This window comes from Puma concolor, chromosome E2, assembly GCF_028749965.1.
Source record: "Puma concolor isolate L17-30 chromosome E2, mPumCon1.1.hap2, whole genome shotgun sequence".
Classification (NCBI taxonomy): Eukaryota; Metazoa; Chordata; class Mammalia; order Carnivora; family Felidae; genus Puma; species Puma concolor.
Genome location: NC_141681.1, coordinates 12,505,907 through 12,525,852, shown reverse-complemented (window position 1 = coordinate 12,525,852; position 19,946 = coordinate 12,505,907). Strand labels below are relative to the sequence as shown.

The 19,946-nt window shown below is 41.5% G+C and overlaps 2 protein-coding genes across 2 annotated transcripts; one reads left to right on the top strand and one right to left on the bottom strand.

The window, feature by feature from the left end:
* The first annotated feature begins 21 nt into the window (after positions 1–21).
* TERF2IP (TERF2 interacting protein) lies at positions 22–8,761 on the top strand. The gene is made up of 3 exons (XM_086688865.1): positions 22–816; positions 5,243–5,367; positions 7,559–8,761. Exons 1-3 carry the CDS (start codon positions 135–137, stop codon positions 7,961–7,963), a joined length of 1,212 nt encoding a protein of 403 aa, XP_086544991.1. The 5' UTR covers positions 22–134; the 3' UTR covers positions 7,964–8,761.
* A 3,510-nt stretch (positions 8,762–12,271) lies between these two features.
* Positions 12,272–19,902, bottom strand: DUXB (double homeobox B). The gene is given in 6 exon segments (XM_086690884.1): positions 12,272–12,344; positions 12,346–12,623; positions 13,840–13,994; positions 18,641–18,730; positions 18,968–19,050; positions 19,892–19,902. Coding segments are annotated over 6 exon segments (690 nt in total).
* Between the last annotated feature and the right edge of the window lie 44 nt (positions 19,903–19,946).

Here is a 19,946-nt window from a genome sequence, read left to right as displayed (position 1 = left end):
TTCGCGCGCTGCTACTGCGCAGGCGCAGGGCGGGGCTTCGCGGCCGACGCGTCTAGAACCGTCGTTCGTTCGGGTTCGCTCTGTGCGTCAGAGGCTTGTTTCGGGGACTGCTGTTGTGGTTCCTGGTGTCGGCTATGGCGGAGGCGATGGATTTGGGCAAAGACCCCAACGGGCCCACCCATTCCTCGACTCTGTTCGTGAGGGAAGATGGCAGTTCCATGTCCTTCTACGTGCGTCCTAGCCCGGCGAAGCGTCGGCTGTCGACGCTCATCCTGCACGGCGGCGGCACCCTATGTCGGGTGCAGGAGTCTGGGGCCGTCCTGCTGGCCCAGCCCGGGGAGGCGGCGGCCGAGGCCTCGGGCGACTTCATTTCCACGCAGTACATCCTGGACTGCGTGGAGCGCAACGAGAGGCTCGACCTGGAGGCCTACCGGCTGGGCTCGACGGCCGGCCAGGCCCCCGAGACGAAGCCCGCGGCCCCGGCCAAGGGGGGCGCCGCCGCCGCCGCCGCCGCGCAGCCCGAGCCGCAGCCGCCCACGGGGCGCATCGTCTTCACGGACGCGGACGACGTGGCCATCTTGACGTACGTGAAGGAAAATGCCCGCTCGCCCAGCTCCGTCACCGGCACCGCCTTGTGGAAGGCGATGGAGAAAAGCTCGCTCACCCAGCACTCGTGGCAGTCCATGAAGGACCGCTACCTCAAGCATCTGCGGGGCCAGGAGCATAAGTACCTGCTGGGGGACGCCCCAGTGAGCCCCTCCTCCCAGAAACTCAAGCGGAAAGCTGAGCAGGACCCTGAGGCCGCCGATAGTGGGGGTGAGGTCTCTGCCGCGAACGCGGGAGCTCTTGCTGCACCTGTGCGGGTGGGGGCGGGGCTCCTCCCCCCTTCGGTCCGGTGTCCATGTTGGCGTCTCCGGTAGCGTCGCCCGGCCCTCCCCCCTCCCATTTAGACATCCGGGTAAAATTGCACCATTTTCTACTCGCACTTCGATTTACTTTTTTCCGGTAGCTGACGTGGTTTGATGCTCAAATGGTACAAACAGGCTAGGTAGACATTCCACCTGATTCTAGCCACCAGCTACCCAGTTTTCTTCCCCGGAGGCAATGTGTTGTTAACCGTATCTTTTCCAGAGGCTGGTTTCCAAAAATACTTCTCTCTGTTCAGGTAGAGTCAGTGTAAGCTTTTTCAAAGGCATGCCAGACCAGTTTCTTTTCATGTTTTGGCGTCTATGCGTATTCACAGAAGGTTCTCGTCAGTTGGAATGATCTTCCTGGTCTCGCTCAGGTGAAGTGCGTTTTTAATGTAGTTGAACTGAACGTTGGGATTCAGGTGCGGTTAGGGCTTCAGTGCAAAACTGTTAAGATGCTTCACTTTTCATGTAACCGGTATCGACAGGTTAAACCGACCTTTTTGTTTAAAGAAGCATGTCCCCCACCCCCCCCCCCCCCCCCTTATGTGGCGATTCCATATAACATTTCGAGATGGGGAGGTAAATCTGTTTCTCCTGTTCAGCATGCTTAGTAGGAATTTTGTTTTTGGTAAAAGTGACATTTCAGATTCATTCATTCAACAGATATTTGAGTGCCAGACACTGTTATCCTGCTGGGATATAACAATAAATAAAAGTCCCTGCGGTCATGGAGCTTAACATACTAGCTGGGCAGTGGTAAGTGCTATAGAGAAAAATAAAATCAGGGTAAGGGCTGGGGAGGAGGTTGTTTTCTATAGGGCGATAAGGCAAGTCACTATAAAAGCTTGTATTTGAGCAGAGACCAAAGGAAAGAGCAAACCAGGTGGTTATCAGTGGGTGTTTCAGGCAGAGGGAATATTGAGTGCAAAGGCCTGGAGGTGGGAATATGGCTGGTGTGTTCTTGGAGCAACAGACCAGTGTGGCTAAAATGGACTAAAGCAAGGGGGAGAATTCTAGGAGAGAGGACAAGGTTATGTGTATGGGTGAAGTAGATCGCATGGGGCTTTGCTTTGAAATCCAGTAGGGTTGGGACTATGGGCAGGCCATTTGGAACCTTGGAGAAAATTAAGCTGGATTCGCCCTACTGTAATTTAATTTTGATGATCAGAATTTAATTGTAAAAATTAAAATTCTAAAATCACTAAGAAAATGAGGATGAGGGGCACCTGGCTGGCTCAGCCAGTAGTGCATATGACTCTTGATGTCAGGATTGTAGGTATAGGTTCAAGCCCTACCGTTGGGTGTAGGTATTATTTAAACAAATAATATGGATGAGTATACTTTTTTATTTTTTAATTCTGCTATTTATTGATCTTTTTTAAAAATTGAGGTACATTTGGCCTACGGTGTCAGTTTCAAGTATACAACCTAGTAATTCTACGTTTTTATATGTTGCAAACTGATCATCACAGTAAGTCTGCTTTTTGTCTGTCTCCATACAAGTTAATACGGTATTACTGATTGTATTCCCTCTACTGCATGTTAAAGCCCCCTGCCTTATTTACTTTGTACCTGGAAGTTTGTACCTCTTGATCCCCTTCATCCATTTTGCTGCCCTGTCCCCCATGCCAACCCTCTTCCCTCCCTGTTCTCTTTTTCTGTGAGTTTGGGTTTTGTTTTGTGTGGTTGGTTTTTTTAGATTCCACTTATCAGTGTGCTATTTGTCTTTCTCTGTCTGACTTCTTTCACTAGCACAATGTCCTCTAGGGCCATCCATGTTTGTTGCAAGTGGCAAGATTTTGTTGTTTTTTGTCTTGTTTTGGTGGCAGAGTAGTATTCCAGTGTATATGCACATCATATCTTTATCTATCGGTGGACGCTTTGGTTGTTGCCATATCTAGGTTCTTGTAAATAATACAGTGAAACTGCAGTGAACGTAGAGTTGCATGTAGTTTTTCACTCGGTGTTTTCATTTCCTTCAGATTGATACTCCAAAGTGGTATTGCTAGATCATATGGTAGTTCTATTTTTAATTTTTTGAGGAACTTCCATACTGTTTTCTATAGTGGCTATGCCAATTTACATTCCCACGAACAGTGCACAAGGGTTCCTTTTCTCCACATCTTTCCTAATACTTGTTATTTCTTGTCTTTTTGATAAGTCATTTTGACAGGTGTGAGGTGATACTTCATTGTGGTTTTCATTTGTATTTCACTGATGATTAGTGATGTTGAGCATCTTTTCATGGGCCTGTTGGACACTTGTATGTCTTTGGGAATACATCTATTCAGATTGCTTATTTTTAAATTGGAATGTTTGGGGTTTTTTGTTATGAGTTCTTTATTCTGGCTATTAACCTCTTTTTGGATTATTGGATATATGGCTTGCAAATACTTCTTTCTATTCAGTAGGTTGCCTTGAGTATATTTTTTAATATGTGCATGGTGATAGTCCTGAAACCAAGAAGATTTAAAAAAAAAAGTTGTATATATGTGATTACTTGAAGTTAAAAATTTCTCATCATAAAAGTCAGCAAACCGGAAAAATATTCCTAATACTTTGGAACAGAGTTAGTTTCCTTAATGTCCAAAGATCTTGCAGAAGTTAGTAAAAGAAAATCTAGGAGAACAATGAACAAAAGAAATGGAACAAGAAGTTTCTAGAAAAGGAAATAAATGGCAATAAACAAATGCAGAATATTGTTATTAAATAAAAGTAAATTAGACCCTGAACAGAGGCATGATATAAGCCATGGACTTCTGACCCATGGAAAATGAAATAACAAACGTGCATGGTGATGTTTTTCAGGAAAGTGAATGAGGAAATGTTGTATTTTGTCTATCAGATTGACAAAAATTAACAAAGTGGGTAATATCTACAGATACTGGGTAAAATAGACATTACATAAAATTTGTCCTTTTAACCATTTTTAAGTGGTCAGTTTGGTGGCCTTAAGTCTATTCACATTGTTATGGAACCATTACCACCATCCGTCTCCAGAACTTTTTCTTCTCCTAAAACTGGAAAACTACCCATTAAACACTGACTCCCCTTTGCTCCCTCCCCCTGTCAATCACCATTTTACTTTTTGTCTTTAAGAATTTGGTCTTTCTAGCTACCTCATGTAAGTGGAGTCATATATTTGTCCTTTTGTGATTGGCTCATTTCACTTAGCACAGTGTTTTCAGGGTTCATCCATGTTGTAGCATGTGTCAGAATGTCCTTCCTTTATAAGGTTGAATAATACTCCACCGCATTGTGTATACTACGTTTTATGTGGTCACCCATTGATGGACACTGAGGTTGTTTCCGTATCTTGGCCGTTAGGAATAATGCCGCTATGAATATGGGTGTACTAATACCTGCTTGAAACCCTCGTTCCATTTGTCTTGAGTATACAGAAGTGGAATTGCTGGATTTTGTGGTAGTTCCATGATTAGTATTTTGAGGAACCACCATGGTATTTTTTGGTTATGTGTTTTAGTCCCTATATAGTTTGTGTAACCACCACCTAAATCAGGATACAGAACAGTTCCATTATAAAAAACTTCATTCTGCTGCCCCATAGCAGTCAGTTTTTGTTAAGTGGAAAAGAGAGCACAGTTAAATGCTAAGAGAACAAAGTAAAACAGAAAGAGGAGGATGCTGAGCTTTAGGAGGGCCTCCTTTCTGTTAGATGGTATGTGGTAGATTGTGATGTACCTTCCACATCTGTCTTCAGCTGGGAGAGCTGCTTCACCCAAAGTCTTGACATCTTAGGTTGGCTAGCATTTAGGGACTGATCTGTGCGGAGTTCTGCCACGGCTCCCACATCCCAACACAGTCGATTCTGAAGGGACTTCCTAGTTCAGACTTCCCTATGGTTTCAGCTGAGGCTTTGTTGGAACTCTTTGACAGCTCAGCTTCCCTCTCTGCCCACTCATGCTTTCTTCTCAACAGTGGTTTCCCCTGGGTCACTCCCTACTAAACACCATGTGTTAATCTCCATCTCACAATCTGCTTCCCAGAGAATCCAGTTTATGGCAGTTTTGTTAATTTGCACTATGGATAAATACAAAGCAAAAAATGAATTATGCTTGAAGAGTATTTTTATTTTCCGTATTACAATCTAAGGAATATATCACCATTTGGATAGTACAGCTCTTCAGAAGCAAGAGTAGACATTTCCGAACAAGTGTATTTTATGTTTTTCTTATCTTGATCAAAAACTGATGTCTCCTAATAGAAAAAAAGTACAGGCTCACTTTTGGCTCAGAGTTCGCAGAGCACTGTATTTTTGGTTTCTGCAAAAGATGCTAATTGTAATCTGGTGCTGTTCTTTTCTTTCATAGAACCACAGAATAAGAGAACTCCAGACTTACCTGAAGAAGAATATGTAAAGGAAGAGATCAAGGAGAATGAAGAAGCAGTCAAAAAGATGCTTGTAGAAGCCACCCGGGAGTTTGAGGAGATTGTGGTACGTAGACTAGATTTCAACTCTTATTTTCTCTCCTTCTATTCTTCTTCTTTAAAATTGGTTATTGCATTTAGTTTTTGTACACCTAAGGCCCTGAAAGGTAAGGTTTGGAGTGGGAGAATGGAAAGTGGGACTGATCTTGGTTTCAGGCATGCAGTTTTGAGGGAGGGGCGTGTGGGTGGCTCATGCTGTTAAGCATCTGACTCTTGATTCTGGCTCAGGTCATGATTCACTTGTGATATCGAGCCCCCTCGTCAGGCTCTGCGCTGGGCGTGGAGTCTGCTTGGGATTCTCTCTTTCCACCTCCCTCTGCCTTTCTCCTGCACATGTGTGCATGTGTGTTCTCTGTCTCTTAGAGAAAAGGGGGAGAGGGAGAAAAATTGGGGAGAATTATTAAAAAATTTTTCTTTAGTGTTTGTTTATTTTTGAGACAGAGACAGAGTGTGAGTGGGGGAGAGGTAGAGAGAGAGGGAGACACAGAATCCCAGGGAGGTTCTAGGCTCTGAGCTGTCAGCACAGAGCCCTATATGGGGCTCGAACTCATGAACTGTGAGATCATGACCCAAGCCTAAGTCAGATGCTTAACCACCTCAGCCACCCAGGTGCCCCTGATGAGAATTATTTTGAAACCGTAGACAGCATCCTATTTTGGATACTTTGATCACAGTGTAAGGTTTTCAAAGTTAAGACTGTGGATTTATCTTTTGAAAATATTTTTGTGCTTCTCAGGAAAATAAATGCAATTTTTGAAGGAGTTTAATTTTTTTTTTTTAAAGCAAGTTTAGCTTTTTGTGTATTTAGAGTGGTTTTGGGATTTTTTAACGCTTCCTTATTTGGTCTAGCTTCTGATACTCTGTTGGAGTCCCATATTTGATCATAGTTACAGGGAAAGGCAAGAACTATAAAGTAGTGAGGAGTAATTTAAAAGAAAGACTCAATTATATGTGCATATTTTTTCCACGAAAAAGGATCTTTTAAATTAATTTTTCTTATTGTAAAGGGAAGTGATCAGGCCTTATTATTAGGAAAATAATTTAAAGATCTGTAATTGGTGAATGAAGGAATGCACAAGAATTGGCAGAATTTAGTGATTGTTGCCTTTTGAAGTCTGAGTTTTGTTTTATATTTGGTCAATTTTCCATAAACTTTGAAATGCAAGCATGGTCTACATAGGTTTCTTCTCACATAACGTGCTTTGTAATGTGCCTAAATGTAGTATAGTACGGAGACCCTAGTCTGCTCATACATCTGTGTGTTTTGAGTAGTTAAGTGAAGGCATTGGTATGTACTGGGGATGTAAGTGATGAGAGCAAAAGAGATACAGTTCCTGTCCTTAGGGAGCTTACAATCTGACACTGAAGCCAAAGTTTTGTTGTTTTTTTTATTTTTATTTTTTATTGTATTTATTTTTTTTACGTTTATTTTGAGAGAGAGAGAAGGGGACAGAGGATATGAAGTGGCCTCAGCAGAGAGCCCGGTGTGGGGCTCAATCTCAGGAACTGTGAGCTATGACTTAAACCAAATCTGATGCTTAACTGACTGAGCCACCCAGGCGCCTCTTTTGTTTTGTTTTTTAAATGTTTTTATTTTTGAGAAAGAATGAGAGAGCGTGAGTGGACGAGGGGCAGAGAGAGAAGGGGGTGCACAGAGGATTCAGAGTGGGCTCTGTGCTGACAACTTTGGCATTGACAGCAGCTAGCTGGATGTGGGGCTTGAACCCACAAACCGTGAGATCATGACCTGATCCGAAGTTGGACACTCAACCATCTGAGCCACTCAGATGCCCCTGAAGTCAAACTTTAAAAAATGATCTAATGAACGTGTGTGTACACGTGGACATGTATGCACATACACATATTTTTCATTATTTACTGTAGCTTTTCATGTTCTCTTGGAATACCATAGTTGTATGTATACATGAATATGCACATAATGTACACATAAGCACACTTATATCCCCCACTTACAGACACAGACACTCCCCTCCCCTTAACCCGTCATGTACGTAAACTTACATACACACATGCAACATGAGTAAGTATAAGAAGGAGCATAGCGTATTGGAAGAACTGAAGGAAGTCCAATGTGATTGGGGTGAAAAGGGCAAGCAAGGTGGTGGGAGAGACTAGATATCGCAAGAGTGTTTGGGACTTGGTAATTAGGAACTGGTCGTATTCATCGCTTTCTCTAGGTTGACGAGAGCCCCGATTTTGAAATACACATAACAATGTGTGATGATGATCCACCTACACCCGAGGAAGACTCTGAGACACAGCCTGATGAGGATGAGGAAGAAGAAGAAGAAGAAAAAGTTTCTCCACCAGAGGTGGGAGCTGCCATTAAGATCATCAGGCAGTTAATGGAAAAGTTTAACTTGGATCTGTCAACAGTTACACAGGCATTCCTAAAAAATAGTGGTGAGTTGGAGGCTACTTCCTCCTTTTTAGAGTCCGGTCAGAGGGCTGATGGGTATCCCATTTGGTCCCGACAGGATGACTTAGATTTGCAAAAAGATGACGAGGATGCCAGAGATGCATTGGTCAAAAAATTTGGTGCTCAGAATGTAGCTCGGCGGATTGAATTCCGAAAGAAGTAATTGGCAAGACAATGAGGAAAGAAAAAAGATGTGGCAAGAGAGGTTAAAAAAAAATTTTTGTCAACGTTGTCTTTGGAACTGACACTTGTCTTCTGACCAATGCTGCCATTGCTCTATGAGTCTTAGATGTTGTAGCCAAGCAGAGTTGTGTAGGAGGATAAAAGTAAAAGACATTTGACATATTTAGAGTTGTCCCTGGCAGTATCAGTATGTTCATAAAGGGAAATCCACACCAGACAGAGGTTGGTCTTTGTAGTAGTAATCCTTTTCTGAATGGAACCCTTGCTATATATATTGGTTTCAGGAGCTAGTGACAGAGTCAAAGGAGGAAAATAAAGAGCCTCTATCCTTTGGCAGAAACTCTTCTAGATTATGATAGATTCCAAATCAAGGATCTAGATATGTGGAAAGATTTAATTACAAGGTCTTGAGCTTGGACGATCCTAAACCCTTGCATCACCTAGTGAGCTCTGATTTCTAGACTGCTTTGAAAATCCGATATTCCCTTTGCTAACTTAATACTTGGGGACCCTGCTCCTTTGGCTGTTCTTTTCTTTCAGTCTTTGTCAGTCATACTTGTAGCACGTGTTTCTTTATCTACCACCCAGTTTTGTTTAAAACGCACACAAAACCCTAGAGAGTCTTAAGAACAGTCTTACTCAGTTATCAGTAATGTGTTTTTATTTATTAAAGACAATTTTGTGCTAAGGACTGTGTTAGATTTATATATTAGTGAATTGATTCCTCTTTGTTGTGTTATTTTTGTTGTTGAAAATAAAAAGAACTTTGAATCTCCAAGTGTTTTCTTTGATTGTATTCATGAAACCTTTTCGATATAAAAACCATAAAGGAACTGACATTTCTTGGCTCTTAATTAGGTCAATAATGAACAAAATGGTTCCATATTAGAACTAGTAGGCCACTAGAAGGATGCTAGATTTTATGGATGGAGCAGAGAGAAGATCTGCGTCAAGGACTGTGAGGGACGGGAGAACACCACGGGCTGCTGAAAGCCGAAGGGTGAGAAGCCAATCAGGAACCATCAGGTGTGTAACAGAAGGTGTCTCTGCCCTACCCGTATCCCTTGGGCACTTACATTCCCGCACATGCCACAAATAGGGGTCCTACTGCAAGCACCTTCTTAAGGTTTCCCCTCTGCTTGAAGTGCTCTGGAGTTCATGCTGCTGGGAGTGGCTTTCGGCTGATGGCGGATGAGAATTAGAGGATGCATATCCAGCTTCCTTGCTGTCCAGAGAAATGACACAAGTGAATATTTGAGACGCACCCCTTGAGTGAGATAATGGGTTCCATACCATCTTTTAAAGGTCCCCAGCAGAAACCAGCATGGTTGCCCAGAGTGGTAGTTGTTTATGAACGCACTCTGCATAGGCTTCCTTCTGTGGTTTCACATCTGCACTTTCCTAATAAAATGCATCGTGGGATCCTCAGTTAAACACGAATTCTTAAAGTCTGCTTCTGGAGGAACCCATTCTAAATCAAAATGCTTCACTTTGCCCTTCTCTTGAGTATGTTGAAAGGATAAAACTATTCCCAGGAGTATCTAGCTCACTCCAGGAGTAACTTTTAAGTGGATATTGGGAAGGGTTGGGTGGTAGGCATTTGTTTAAAATGTGTCGTCCAATCAGATATGACTCTAGAGTGGTTGAAAATCAATACTTCATGTGTGAAACGGAGATGTCATTTGGGTTGTTTATACCTTAGTAAAGTTCGTACAACTTTACAAGCCTAGAAATTTGTTTTGTCAAAGCATGTGCAAAAGGGTCTGATTCATTATATCTAGACTCTGAAAAGATACTTAAGTACTCATTATAAACCAGTAACTTCCAAATACCTGTTTTTGACATTTATCTGGTGTTTTACTTTTTAGGCTGGGAGATAATATGTGGGGAAACAAATTATCAAGTATTTTTGGGAGCACAAATCTAAGCAAGGAAAATGAGTTGGATCTTAATGGTTAATGGCATTGAGCTATGGCTGCATCTGCTCCATAGACCAGCTGTTCAATTCCTAAAGTTAGGATACCTCTCCTTTATTCTGCCAGATTCTTATTCTTTGGGTTTTCTTTCCTTGACTTCTTGAGGCTTGTGCTCTGGGAAACATCATTTCTTACTCATTTTAGCTCTTGAGTTAGACGCCTTCCTCACTGTTTTCCACTAACCCCACAGTTGAGCTTTTCAAATTCTCTAGGTCTTAAATAACTTGTACAACTTCATTAGTGGCAGAAACATTTCTTTCTGTCTCCTCTTTGCAAACCGCAGCAGTGGGCTCTGCTCCTGGTATTCGGTTTTCCTTTGTTCCGTATCCCTTTAAGCAGGTATGGTTGCATTTTAAAAGTTTAAGCTGACACTTGGATTGTTGAGCTTTTCTCTTGTTTTGGTCTAATGCTGTGTGCTGGATTATATTCCCCCTTTGCCTATACCTGTAAGTTGTATTTAATTGCTTGTAACAGAAAACTTCATCTAAAGGACTTGAAACAAGGGACATAAAAAGGGGATTTATATCTTATATGTATAGGAAGTCCTGAGGTAGTTACCTTCAGGATTCTCTCTATTTTTCTGTTCTGCTGTCCCTGGCTTGTCTTCTAGGCTGCTTCCTTCATGGTCAAAAGTTGGGTGCAATCTTTCTTGGAAGCCCCTTGATTTCTCATTGGCCAGAAATTTGGCACATATGCCTTCCTAACTCTTCCTAAATGAAATTGACTGGGTTAACTTAAATCAATCAAAGTCTATTTTTCTTGGGTTGCAGTTTGTGTAACCTTCCCTGAGAATGTGACATGAAAGGGAAGGTGAATACCCAAATAAGAGTTTGCTAAAAACTTGTACAAATTCTAGCCACCTTCTCTAGGAATAAGAAGATCCATCCAGGAGTGGAATGTTAATCACTGTTCTCATCAAACCTGGACCTAACCTTTTGAGTTGGTTCAAACAATGCAAATTGATAAAATTCAAAGATGTTTTTATAGCACTAAGGTAAATCCACATACACCTTCAAACACCAAAATCTACTTTGAGATGTATTATCATTTCAGAAGAAGAGAGAAGACTGAAATTTTTATCCCAGTTTTATTTTTTATTTTTAAAAAAAAAATTTTTTTTTTCAACGTTTTTATTTATTTTTGGGACAGAGAGAGACAGAGCATGAACGGGGGAGGGGCAGAGAGAGAGGGAGACACAGAATCGGAAACAGGCTCCAGGCTCCGAGCCATCAGCCCAGAGCCTGACGCGGGGCTCGAACTCACGGACCGCGAGATCGTGACCTGGCTGAAGCTGGACGCTTAACCGACTGCGCCACCCAGGCGCCCCTATCCCAGTTTTAGATTAACGTGTTAGACTAAGTGGTTGTATGGTGTTGCTGCTGTATTTTCATTGTGATTTTTTTTTTTGTAATGTTTTAAGTAGTCAAAGGAAAAACAATATAAATGAAGAATACTCAGTATTGTGGATTTAACGTAATTCATTTAATCGTTCTCTTATTGGTAGATAGTGGGATAGTTTCTGGTTCCCAGTTGAAACCCTCAGAGATTTGGGGAAAAGCTCACTTTTATGAATTCACATTATCAGGAAATATACTGTCCTTTCATTTTCTGCATGACAAACTAATTTCAAGCTGGCTTTCCCATCTTGCTAGGAAGCAAAGGAGTGCTAATGTGTCAGCACGTAGATATGTTCTTGCTTGGGTATGGTTATAGTTCATGCAAATTCCAGATTGGTAGACATCGTGATTAAAGAGGAAGTCATGTTTATCAGTGAAATGCTTTTGTTCAGAAGGATTCAGCAGACCTGTCTACTGGCCTATGGTGCTTCCAGAGGCTGTATGCAGCTTAGAAACCATCCTTTCTTTATTCAATGAAGTGAATATAGAAGATAACCACTGCCCACAAAACAGTTAAAAACTGCCTTTTGTGTTTCCAAGTGGTTTCTCCTTCCTCTTGCATTAATCTTGTCCCAAACAGGATGACTTCATTATCCAGTGTCCTTTAAATTGCACTGATTTGCATCAAAAGAAGAGAGGTCTGGACCAGGTTCTGAGAATGACTTCTTTTTCTGGAATCTCAGACCTTGGTAAGCTTTGTAGCATATGGAACACAGCCTGAAAAGCATCTTCACTGAAGCACAGTTGGGGTCCTGGAGGGTCCTCTTTTTGTGGGCCAGGACTCGGAAAAGGTACCTGTTCCTGAAAATCTGTGGATAACAGTTGACATAAAGGCTTGAGGTTTCTGCACATTGTTGGTGAGTTGGCCAAGGGAATGAGATGGTTGTCCAGTTGACTGTGCTGCGGATGAGTGTCTCAGTGTGTCCCTCCTCGAGGATCCCACTTTGCAATCAGAGTCTGGCAGATTTCATCCCACCATTGCAGAATATATGTCTACCTGCCCCAGATCCTGCAGTTGGTGGTTTTGGTGCTCAGGATGAGGCTGAGAGTAGTCCTTCAACTGTAGTACTCCTGTGTGCTTCTATTCTTTGTGATTCTGGCACTTTTCTTGCTTTGGCGGCCAGAAAGGAGCCTGAGTATCTGAGACTCGCAGAGTTGATGGTATTGGCCGGTAATTCCGAGGAGAGTAAAGAATTCTGTCTGCATAGTCTCTGGGCTGTACCATCATGACGCTTGGTCCTTGGTTCACACAAGAGACAGAGGACTCCTGGGATGGGAGAGGAGCAGGTAGAAATGTTTGGTTCCTACGGAAAAAATGGGAGGAAGCAAAATGATGAGACCTGCCTGGGAAAGTGGGCAGATCAATTTGGTGGTGCTGAGCTGTCAGACCTGGTCTTGCATTTGGGCTGTCTGCCAAGGAATTCATGGACTCACTTCTCTGCCTTGGGTATAGAGATCTTTAATTCTGAAACCACATCTATGTGAAGAAAAAGACAGTGTCATAAGACAAGTGATTCTGGCTCGGTTTCTCATACTATGTAAAGCAAAGGGGCTATTAATACAGGCCCCATTATCGGGATGGGGTGTGTGTGGGTGTGTTTCATGTGAAATAGAACTATTGCATATATATGTCATTAATTACTCTGATTCCTGTGTATAGTGTGTATGTATATATGTGTACATATGAATGTGTGTATACACGTACAAACACAAAAATTGAGGTCCTAACACACTTAGCAATCAACTATAGATGGATTGAAACTGGTTGAAAAGGCATATGCTTTAGATTCTTCCCTTTAATTTCAACATTGGATCAGCAAATAAGTTTTCTTGACCAGGTTGACATTTATCTCTTTGCCAACATGTGTATAAGAATCCCAATCTTATATACGTGGTTATAAATAAATCTGATCAAGGATTAATTAACTGTACTGATAAAACTATGAATGTGTTTCCTAGTCTTGAGCATTTAACATACACTAAACCACTGTCCTCATAACTTTAGAAGGTACCCAGTAAGAGTGATTTTTTTTCTTTCAACTGGAGGACATGGGACTAAGTCTGTAGATTTTTGAAGCTGTCACAAGTTGGTGGAGGGGTAGGTAGGCAGGGTATTTGGTTGAGGCCAGGAATGCTTAAAAATACTGATTAGGTGCAGGACAACCTCATAAGAAAGGAATTATCTGGACCAAAATGACCAAGCAATGTCAAGCTGTAGAAAACCTGACAGGGTATTCCCAAAATAGATAGTACTAACTTTCATAGTTCCCCCCATTTTTGCTGCTGGAGATTCTAAATGGTTATCACACTGACAGAATTCTTCATTTTGCAGGAATCTGACTTGCAATGCTAGATGTTTACCAATCCATACTGTTACCCATAATGATTGTGATAATCTCAGGTCAGTTTTTCAGCAGCCCATCAGAGGGAAATATAACATCACTTACAGGTAGAACATATTTGGTGCTATAGACAGAACTTACTTGAATTCTTGATTCCTGAATGTCTGTTATTTTAGCCAGTTTTTTCCTGGTTGTTCTATCAGGGAATTGGTTCCTCTCAAAAGCTTGAAGTAGGATATGTGATTGAGGTCTTGTGATGGATGTCCAGTCTTCTCTGGCTGCTTTTGGTAAGTATTCTACAAGAGAACATGGAACAGAAGGTGTCTTTTAGGACAGTTCTCATATTTGAACTGAAAACTTGAACCTAGGAAGATAATGCTGACACTCCCCCTGAATCCCTGAGGTTGACAGAACAGGATGCCACCCTGCTTAGAGCAGCAAGACAAAAGGCCCAGAGCCTTGTGTGCTAAGAACCTGCCTGTCACACCCAGCTGTGGGGCCATGCTTTTATTTCTGACGCTAGGATGCCCAGAACAAGCTGTAAGTGCCTCCTAAGATAATGATTTTTTTGTCGAGTATATGGGCCCAATATGCAGAGCCGTTTTCACTTTCTCTGGGATCCACTGAAGAAATGCATTTGGACCAGTGGATTCTTACCTTGAGACCAAGGCAGCTGATTTTGTTCCTGGGTTTCATCTTAAGGAGCATCCAAATTCCAATTGTCTTTGTTTGGATCTGAGGTTTTTAAGTCAAATCTAAGTGGGAGAAGAAGATGTTGAAGTCATGTAACTCAATCTGTGTTGTCCAAGTATCAAGGCAAGGCAATTAAATGAAATTGATTTGATCAACTGCCATTGGGATAATATCCATAAAAAAAAGTGATGTATTATCCTAGGAGTTATTATGAGCATACAATTCAAGACAGCATTTCTTTTATGGTCATCCTCATGGTATCCCAAGTAGAATTCCCTGATTTAAGAGACACTGTTCTATTAAAGGAGATCGATATTTCTTTTTCTCCCTTTCCCTCCTCCCATCTCTCTCTCATAACATGTCTTCTATGTGTGGATGTCTTTTCTTGGGCCCTATCATCTCTTCATAAGAAGTACCATTTTATTTTATGTAATAAACACAGAAGAAATACCATTTTATTATATATAATACATACGGAATTGATTGTGAAAAGAATTTCTTTAGATGGGGAGTAAGTTAGCCATGGTCCAAGAGCTGTACTAACATTCATCCACATTCCCTCTTATCCCATAGTCAGCAATAAGTAAGGAGACTTCTAGGACCCAGTACACCTTGCTGTGAAACTCTTGTCACTAATATAACCATTTGAACTCTTTGTTTGTTTCCTCATTATTGGAGTCAGATTTGCAGTGTACTTTCTAATTAGTTGTTTTATTTTGGTAATTTGCAATAGGAATTAGGGTATTAATGACAACCAATATTTAACAAATCACTCTCTTATCCAGGCATTGTGCCAAAAAGTTATCTGTTTTCTAAATGAGAATATTTGCAGGTAAGCCTTAAGCACATCACCAGATAGTCCCATAGTATGTACTTCTATTACTGGGAATTGAATAAGCTATCTCTTCACACCCAGAACTAATGCATGAAGAAGAGTAAAACATTTCTCTCCAGCATCCCCTCAGACTGAGGACCTTCTAGCCAATGGCTTATTGGAGGCTCTGTGCAGACACAAAACTAGGAACTCATAATTTTCTTCTAAAAGCACACTTAATATTGATTTTCTTTGTTTTAAATGCTGTGTGGTATAATTGTTTACAGCTATCAAAGAAATCCAACTTACTTTAATTTTTACATCAGTACCATTCAAAATAATACAATATGGGATTTTCATATACTTAAAAATTTTTTAATTAAATTATTTTTAAGTTTGTTTATTTTGAGAGAGAAAGAGGGAGCACAAGCTGGGGAGGGGCAGAGAGAAAGAGGGAGAATCCCAAGCACAGAGCCTGATGTGGGGTTCAAACTCACACATTGAGATCATGACTTGAGCTGAGATCAAGAGTCAGATGCTTTATCAACTGCGCCACACAGGCACCCTGTTCGTTTTTTAGTTTTGAGAAACAGTGTGAGCAGGGGAGGGGTAGAGCGAGAGGGAGACAGATTCAAAGTAGGCTCCAGGCTCTGAGCTGTCAGCACAGAGGCCAACGTGGGGCTCGAACTCATAAACCTTGAAATCATGACCTGAGCCAAAGTCAGATGCCCAACCATCTGACCCAGACCCCTACTTCATATGTGTGTGTGAAAATCACATTTCAGGTGTTTAAAAAAACCTAGCCTGAAAATTGGGAATTTATGTGAGTTCTTGCCCCACAGTTTCCTCATAATTACGTATTAATCATCATTCTGCAGGATATATCAGAACATTTTTTTAAGATTTTTGTTTTTTAATTTTTTTAAAGATTTATTTTTGAGAGAGAAAGCGCGAGTGGAGGAGGAGCAGAGAGAGGGAGAGAGAGAGAATCCCAAGCAGGCTCTGTGCTGTCAATGCAGAGCCTGACATGGAATTCGATCCCACAAGCTGTGAGATCATGGCCTTTCTCACGTTGGACACTTAACCAACTGAGCCACCCAGCTGCCCCAAAGATATTTTATTTTATTTTATTTTATTTTTTTATTTAAAAAAAAAATTTTTTTTTTCAACGTTTATTTATTTTTGGGACAGAGAGAGACAGAGCATGAACAGGGGAGGGGCAGAGAGAGAGGGAGACACAGAATCGGAAACAGGCTCCAGGCTCTGAGCCATCAGCCCAGAGCCCGATGCGGGGCTCGAACTCCCGGACCGCGAGATCGTGACCTGGCTGAAGTCGGACGCTTAACCGACTGCGCCACCCAGGCGCCCCTTATTTTATTTTTTTAAACATTTTTTATTTTTATTTTTTCAATATATGAAATTTATTGTCAAATTGGTTTCCATACAACACCCAGTGCTCATCCCAAAAGGTGCCCTCCTCAATACCCATCACCCACCCTCCCCTCCCTCCCATCCCCCATCAACCCTCAGTTTGTTCTCAGTTTTTAAGAATCTCTTATGCTTTGGCTCTCTCCCACTCTAACCTCTTTTTTTTTTTTTTTTTCTTTCCCCTCCCCCCATGGGTTTCTGTTAAGTTTCTCAGGATCCACGTAAGAGTGAAACCATATGGTATCTGTCTTTCTCTGTATGGCTTATTTCAGTTAGCATAACACTGTCCAATTCCATCCACGTTGCTACAAAGGGCCATATTTCATTCTTTCTCATTGCCACGTAGTACTCCATTGTGTATATAAACCACAACTTCTTTATTCATTCATCAGTTGATGGACATTTAGGCTCTTTCCATAATTTGGCTATTGTTGAGAGTGCTGCTATAAACATTGAGGTACAAGTGCCCCTATGCATCAGTACTGTATCCCTTGGGTAAATTCCTAGCAGTGCTATTGCTGGGTCATAGGGTAGGTCTATTTTTAATTTTCTGAGGAAACTCCACACTGTTTTCCAGAGTGGCTGCACCCATTTGCATTCCCACCAACAGTGCAAGAGGGTTCCCGTTTCTCCACATCCTCTCCAGCATCTATAGTCTCCTGATTTGTTCATTTTGGCCACTCTGACTGGCATGAGGTGATATCTGAGTGTGGTTTAATTTGTATTTCCCTGATAAGGAGCGACGTTGAGCATCTTTTCATGTGCCTGTTGGCCATCCGGATGTCTTCTTTAGAGAAGTGTCTATTCATGTTTTCTGCCCATTTCTTCACTGGGTTATTTGTTTTTCGGGTGTGGAGTTTGGTGAGCTCTTTATAGATTTTGGATACTAGCCCTTTGTCCGATATGTCATTTGCAAATATCTTTTCCCATTCTGTTGGTTGCCTTTTAGTTTTGTTGGTTGTTTCCTTTGCTCTGCAGAAGCTTTTTATCTTCATAAGGTCGCAGTAATTAATTTTTGCTTTTAATTCCCTTGCCTTTGGGGATGTGTCAAGTAAGAGATTGCTATGGCTGAGGTCAGAGAGGTCTTTTCCTGCTTTCTCCTCTAGGGTTTTGATGGTTTCCTGTCTCACATTCAGGTCCTTTATCCATTTTGAGTTTATTTTTGTAAATGGTGTGAGAAAGTGGTCTAGTTTCATCCTTCTGCATGTTGCTGTCCAGTTATGCCAACACCGTTTGTTAAAGAGACTGTCTTTTTTCCATTGGATGTTCTTTCCTGCTTTGTCAAAGATTAGTTGGCCATACTTTTGTGGGTCTAGTTCTGGGGTTTCTATTCTATTTCATTGGTCTATGTGTCTTTTTGTGTCAATACCATGCTGTCTTGATGATTACAGCTTTGTAGTAAAGGCTAAATTCTGGGATTGTGATGCCTCCTTCTTTGGTCTTCTTCAAAATTACTTTGGCTATTCGGGGCCTTTTGTGGTTCCATATGAATTTTAGGATTGCTTGTTCTAGCTTCGAGAAGAATGCTGGTGCAATTTTGATTGGGATTGCATTGAATGCTTTGGGTAGTATTGACATTTTGACAATATTTATTCTTCCAACCCATGAGCATGGAATGTTTTAATCACTATCCCAGTGTAGGGCTTGAACTCACAACCCTGAAATCAAGAGTTACATGTTCTAGTGACTGAGCCAGCCAGGTGCCCCAGTATGTATCAATACTTAATGATACCATATTATTATAGTGTCCTAATTTCCTAAATTGCCTAAATCTTGAAAATTGATGTATCTCCCATTGGGAGATCCTGAACCAGTATATTCTCCTCCTGTCAGTGAATATACCAGTCGGTATTTCCACAATTGGTAAAAGACACACAGTTCTTGCTTTTAGTATACAACAATAAAAATCTGCTAACATACCTGACATAAAAGAATTACCTGAGAGTCTTGATCCCAGCATTTCTCTTTACCTGGAATCTGATAGATCATGAAATAGAAACCTAATGCTTATGTGAATTTTACACTCTGGAATGCCAATTTCCTTGCCCCATTGTTTCCTGGTAGCTTTATCAGCGTAAGGGTTTTGTTCAAACGATGCTTGGAGGATATACTTTTTTATTTTCATTAAAAATTTTTAAAAAATGTTTTATTATCTATTGTTGACAGAGAGACAGGGTGCAAGTGGGGGTTGGGAGGGCAGGGGCAGAGAGAGAGGGAGGCACAGAATCTGAAACAGGCTCCAGGCTCTGAGTTGTCAGCACAGAGCCCGATGTGAGGCTTAAACTCATGAACTGTGAGATCATGACCTGAGCAGAAGTTAGAGGCTTAACCAACTGAGCCACCCAGGCCCCCCTTGGAGGATATCCTTTTGACTCTGGTTGTAAACAGTCCTGCCTTGCCAGGTTTCTTTTTGTAGTCTGCCTGGTCAAGAGAAAATGGGAAGAGGAGTACGAAGGATATGTTTATGGATTAAAAACTCTGTGTGAACATATGTCATATGCTTTTCTAGGATGAAAGCCTGTAGGTTCATCAATGATTCTATATATTTTTAAAAATTTTTTAAAAAGTTGATTCATTTTGAGAGAGAGAGTTGTGGTGGGCGTGGGGGGGCGGGGTGGGGAGAGAACCCAACTCAGGGCTCAAACTCACAAACCATGAGATCATGACCTGAGCCGAAATCAAGAGTCAGATGCTTAATCAGCTGAGCTGCCCGAGCACTGCAAGTGTCTGACTCTTGATTTTGACTCAGGTTATGATTTCACAGTTAGATTGAGTCCTAGTTCTTGATAATGAGACTCACACTGGACTCTGTGCTGTCATTGAGGAGCTTGCTTGGGATTCTCTATCTTCCTGGCTGCCCCCTCCCTCATGCTTTCTCTCTCTCTCTTAAAAAAAAAAAAAAAATCAAAAGGAGACCCAGGTGCCCCATACATTTTAAAGGTAGGTGTTCCATATATATGCTTTTCTCCATTTACAATGTCAACTTTGAAACTTTTGACAACCTACTTGTGGGACTCCTGGCTGTTACTTTAAATGGAAAATTCCAATCTCCAATTTTAAAGCACCCATCAATCCTCTAACAACTTATCAATGCAAAACAGCTCCTGTTCCAACCATCTGTCCCTCTAATTATGATTGTGATTTAACTTTTATAAACTCTGGGAAATAAAGCACATGGCATTACTGAAGAAGAGAGCAAAATGCAGATGAAAATTTGCCACTCGCAATGCTGTTCAAACCCCTCTTGGGAAGAGGTACCTGGACTCCATGGAGGTCACTGGGCAATTGAGCAGCTCTGGAAGACGACAGGCTT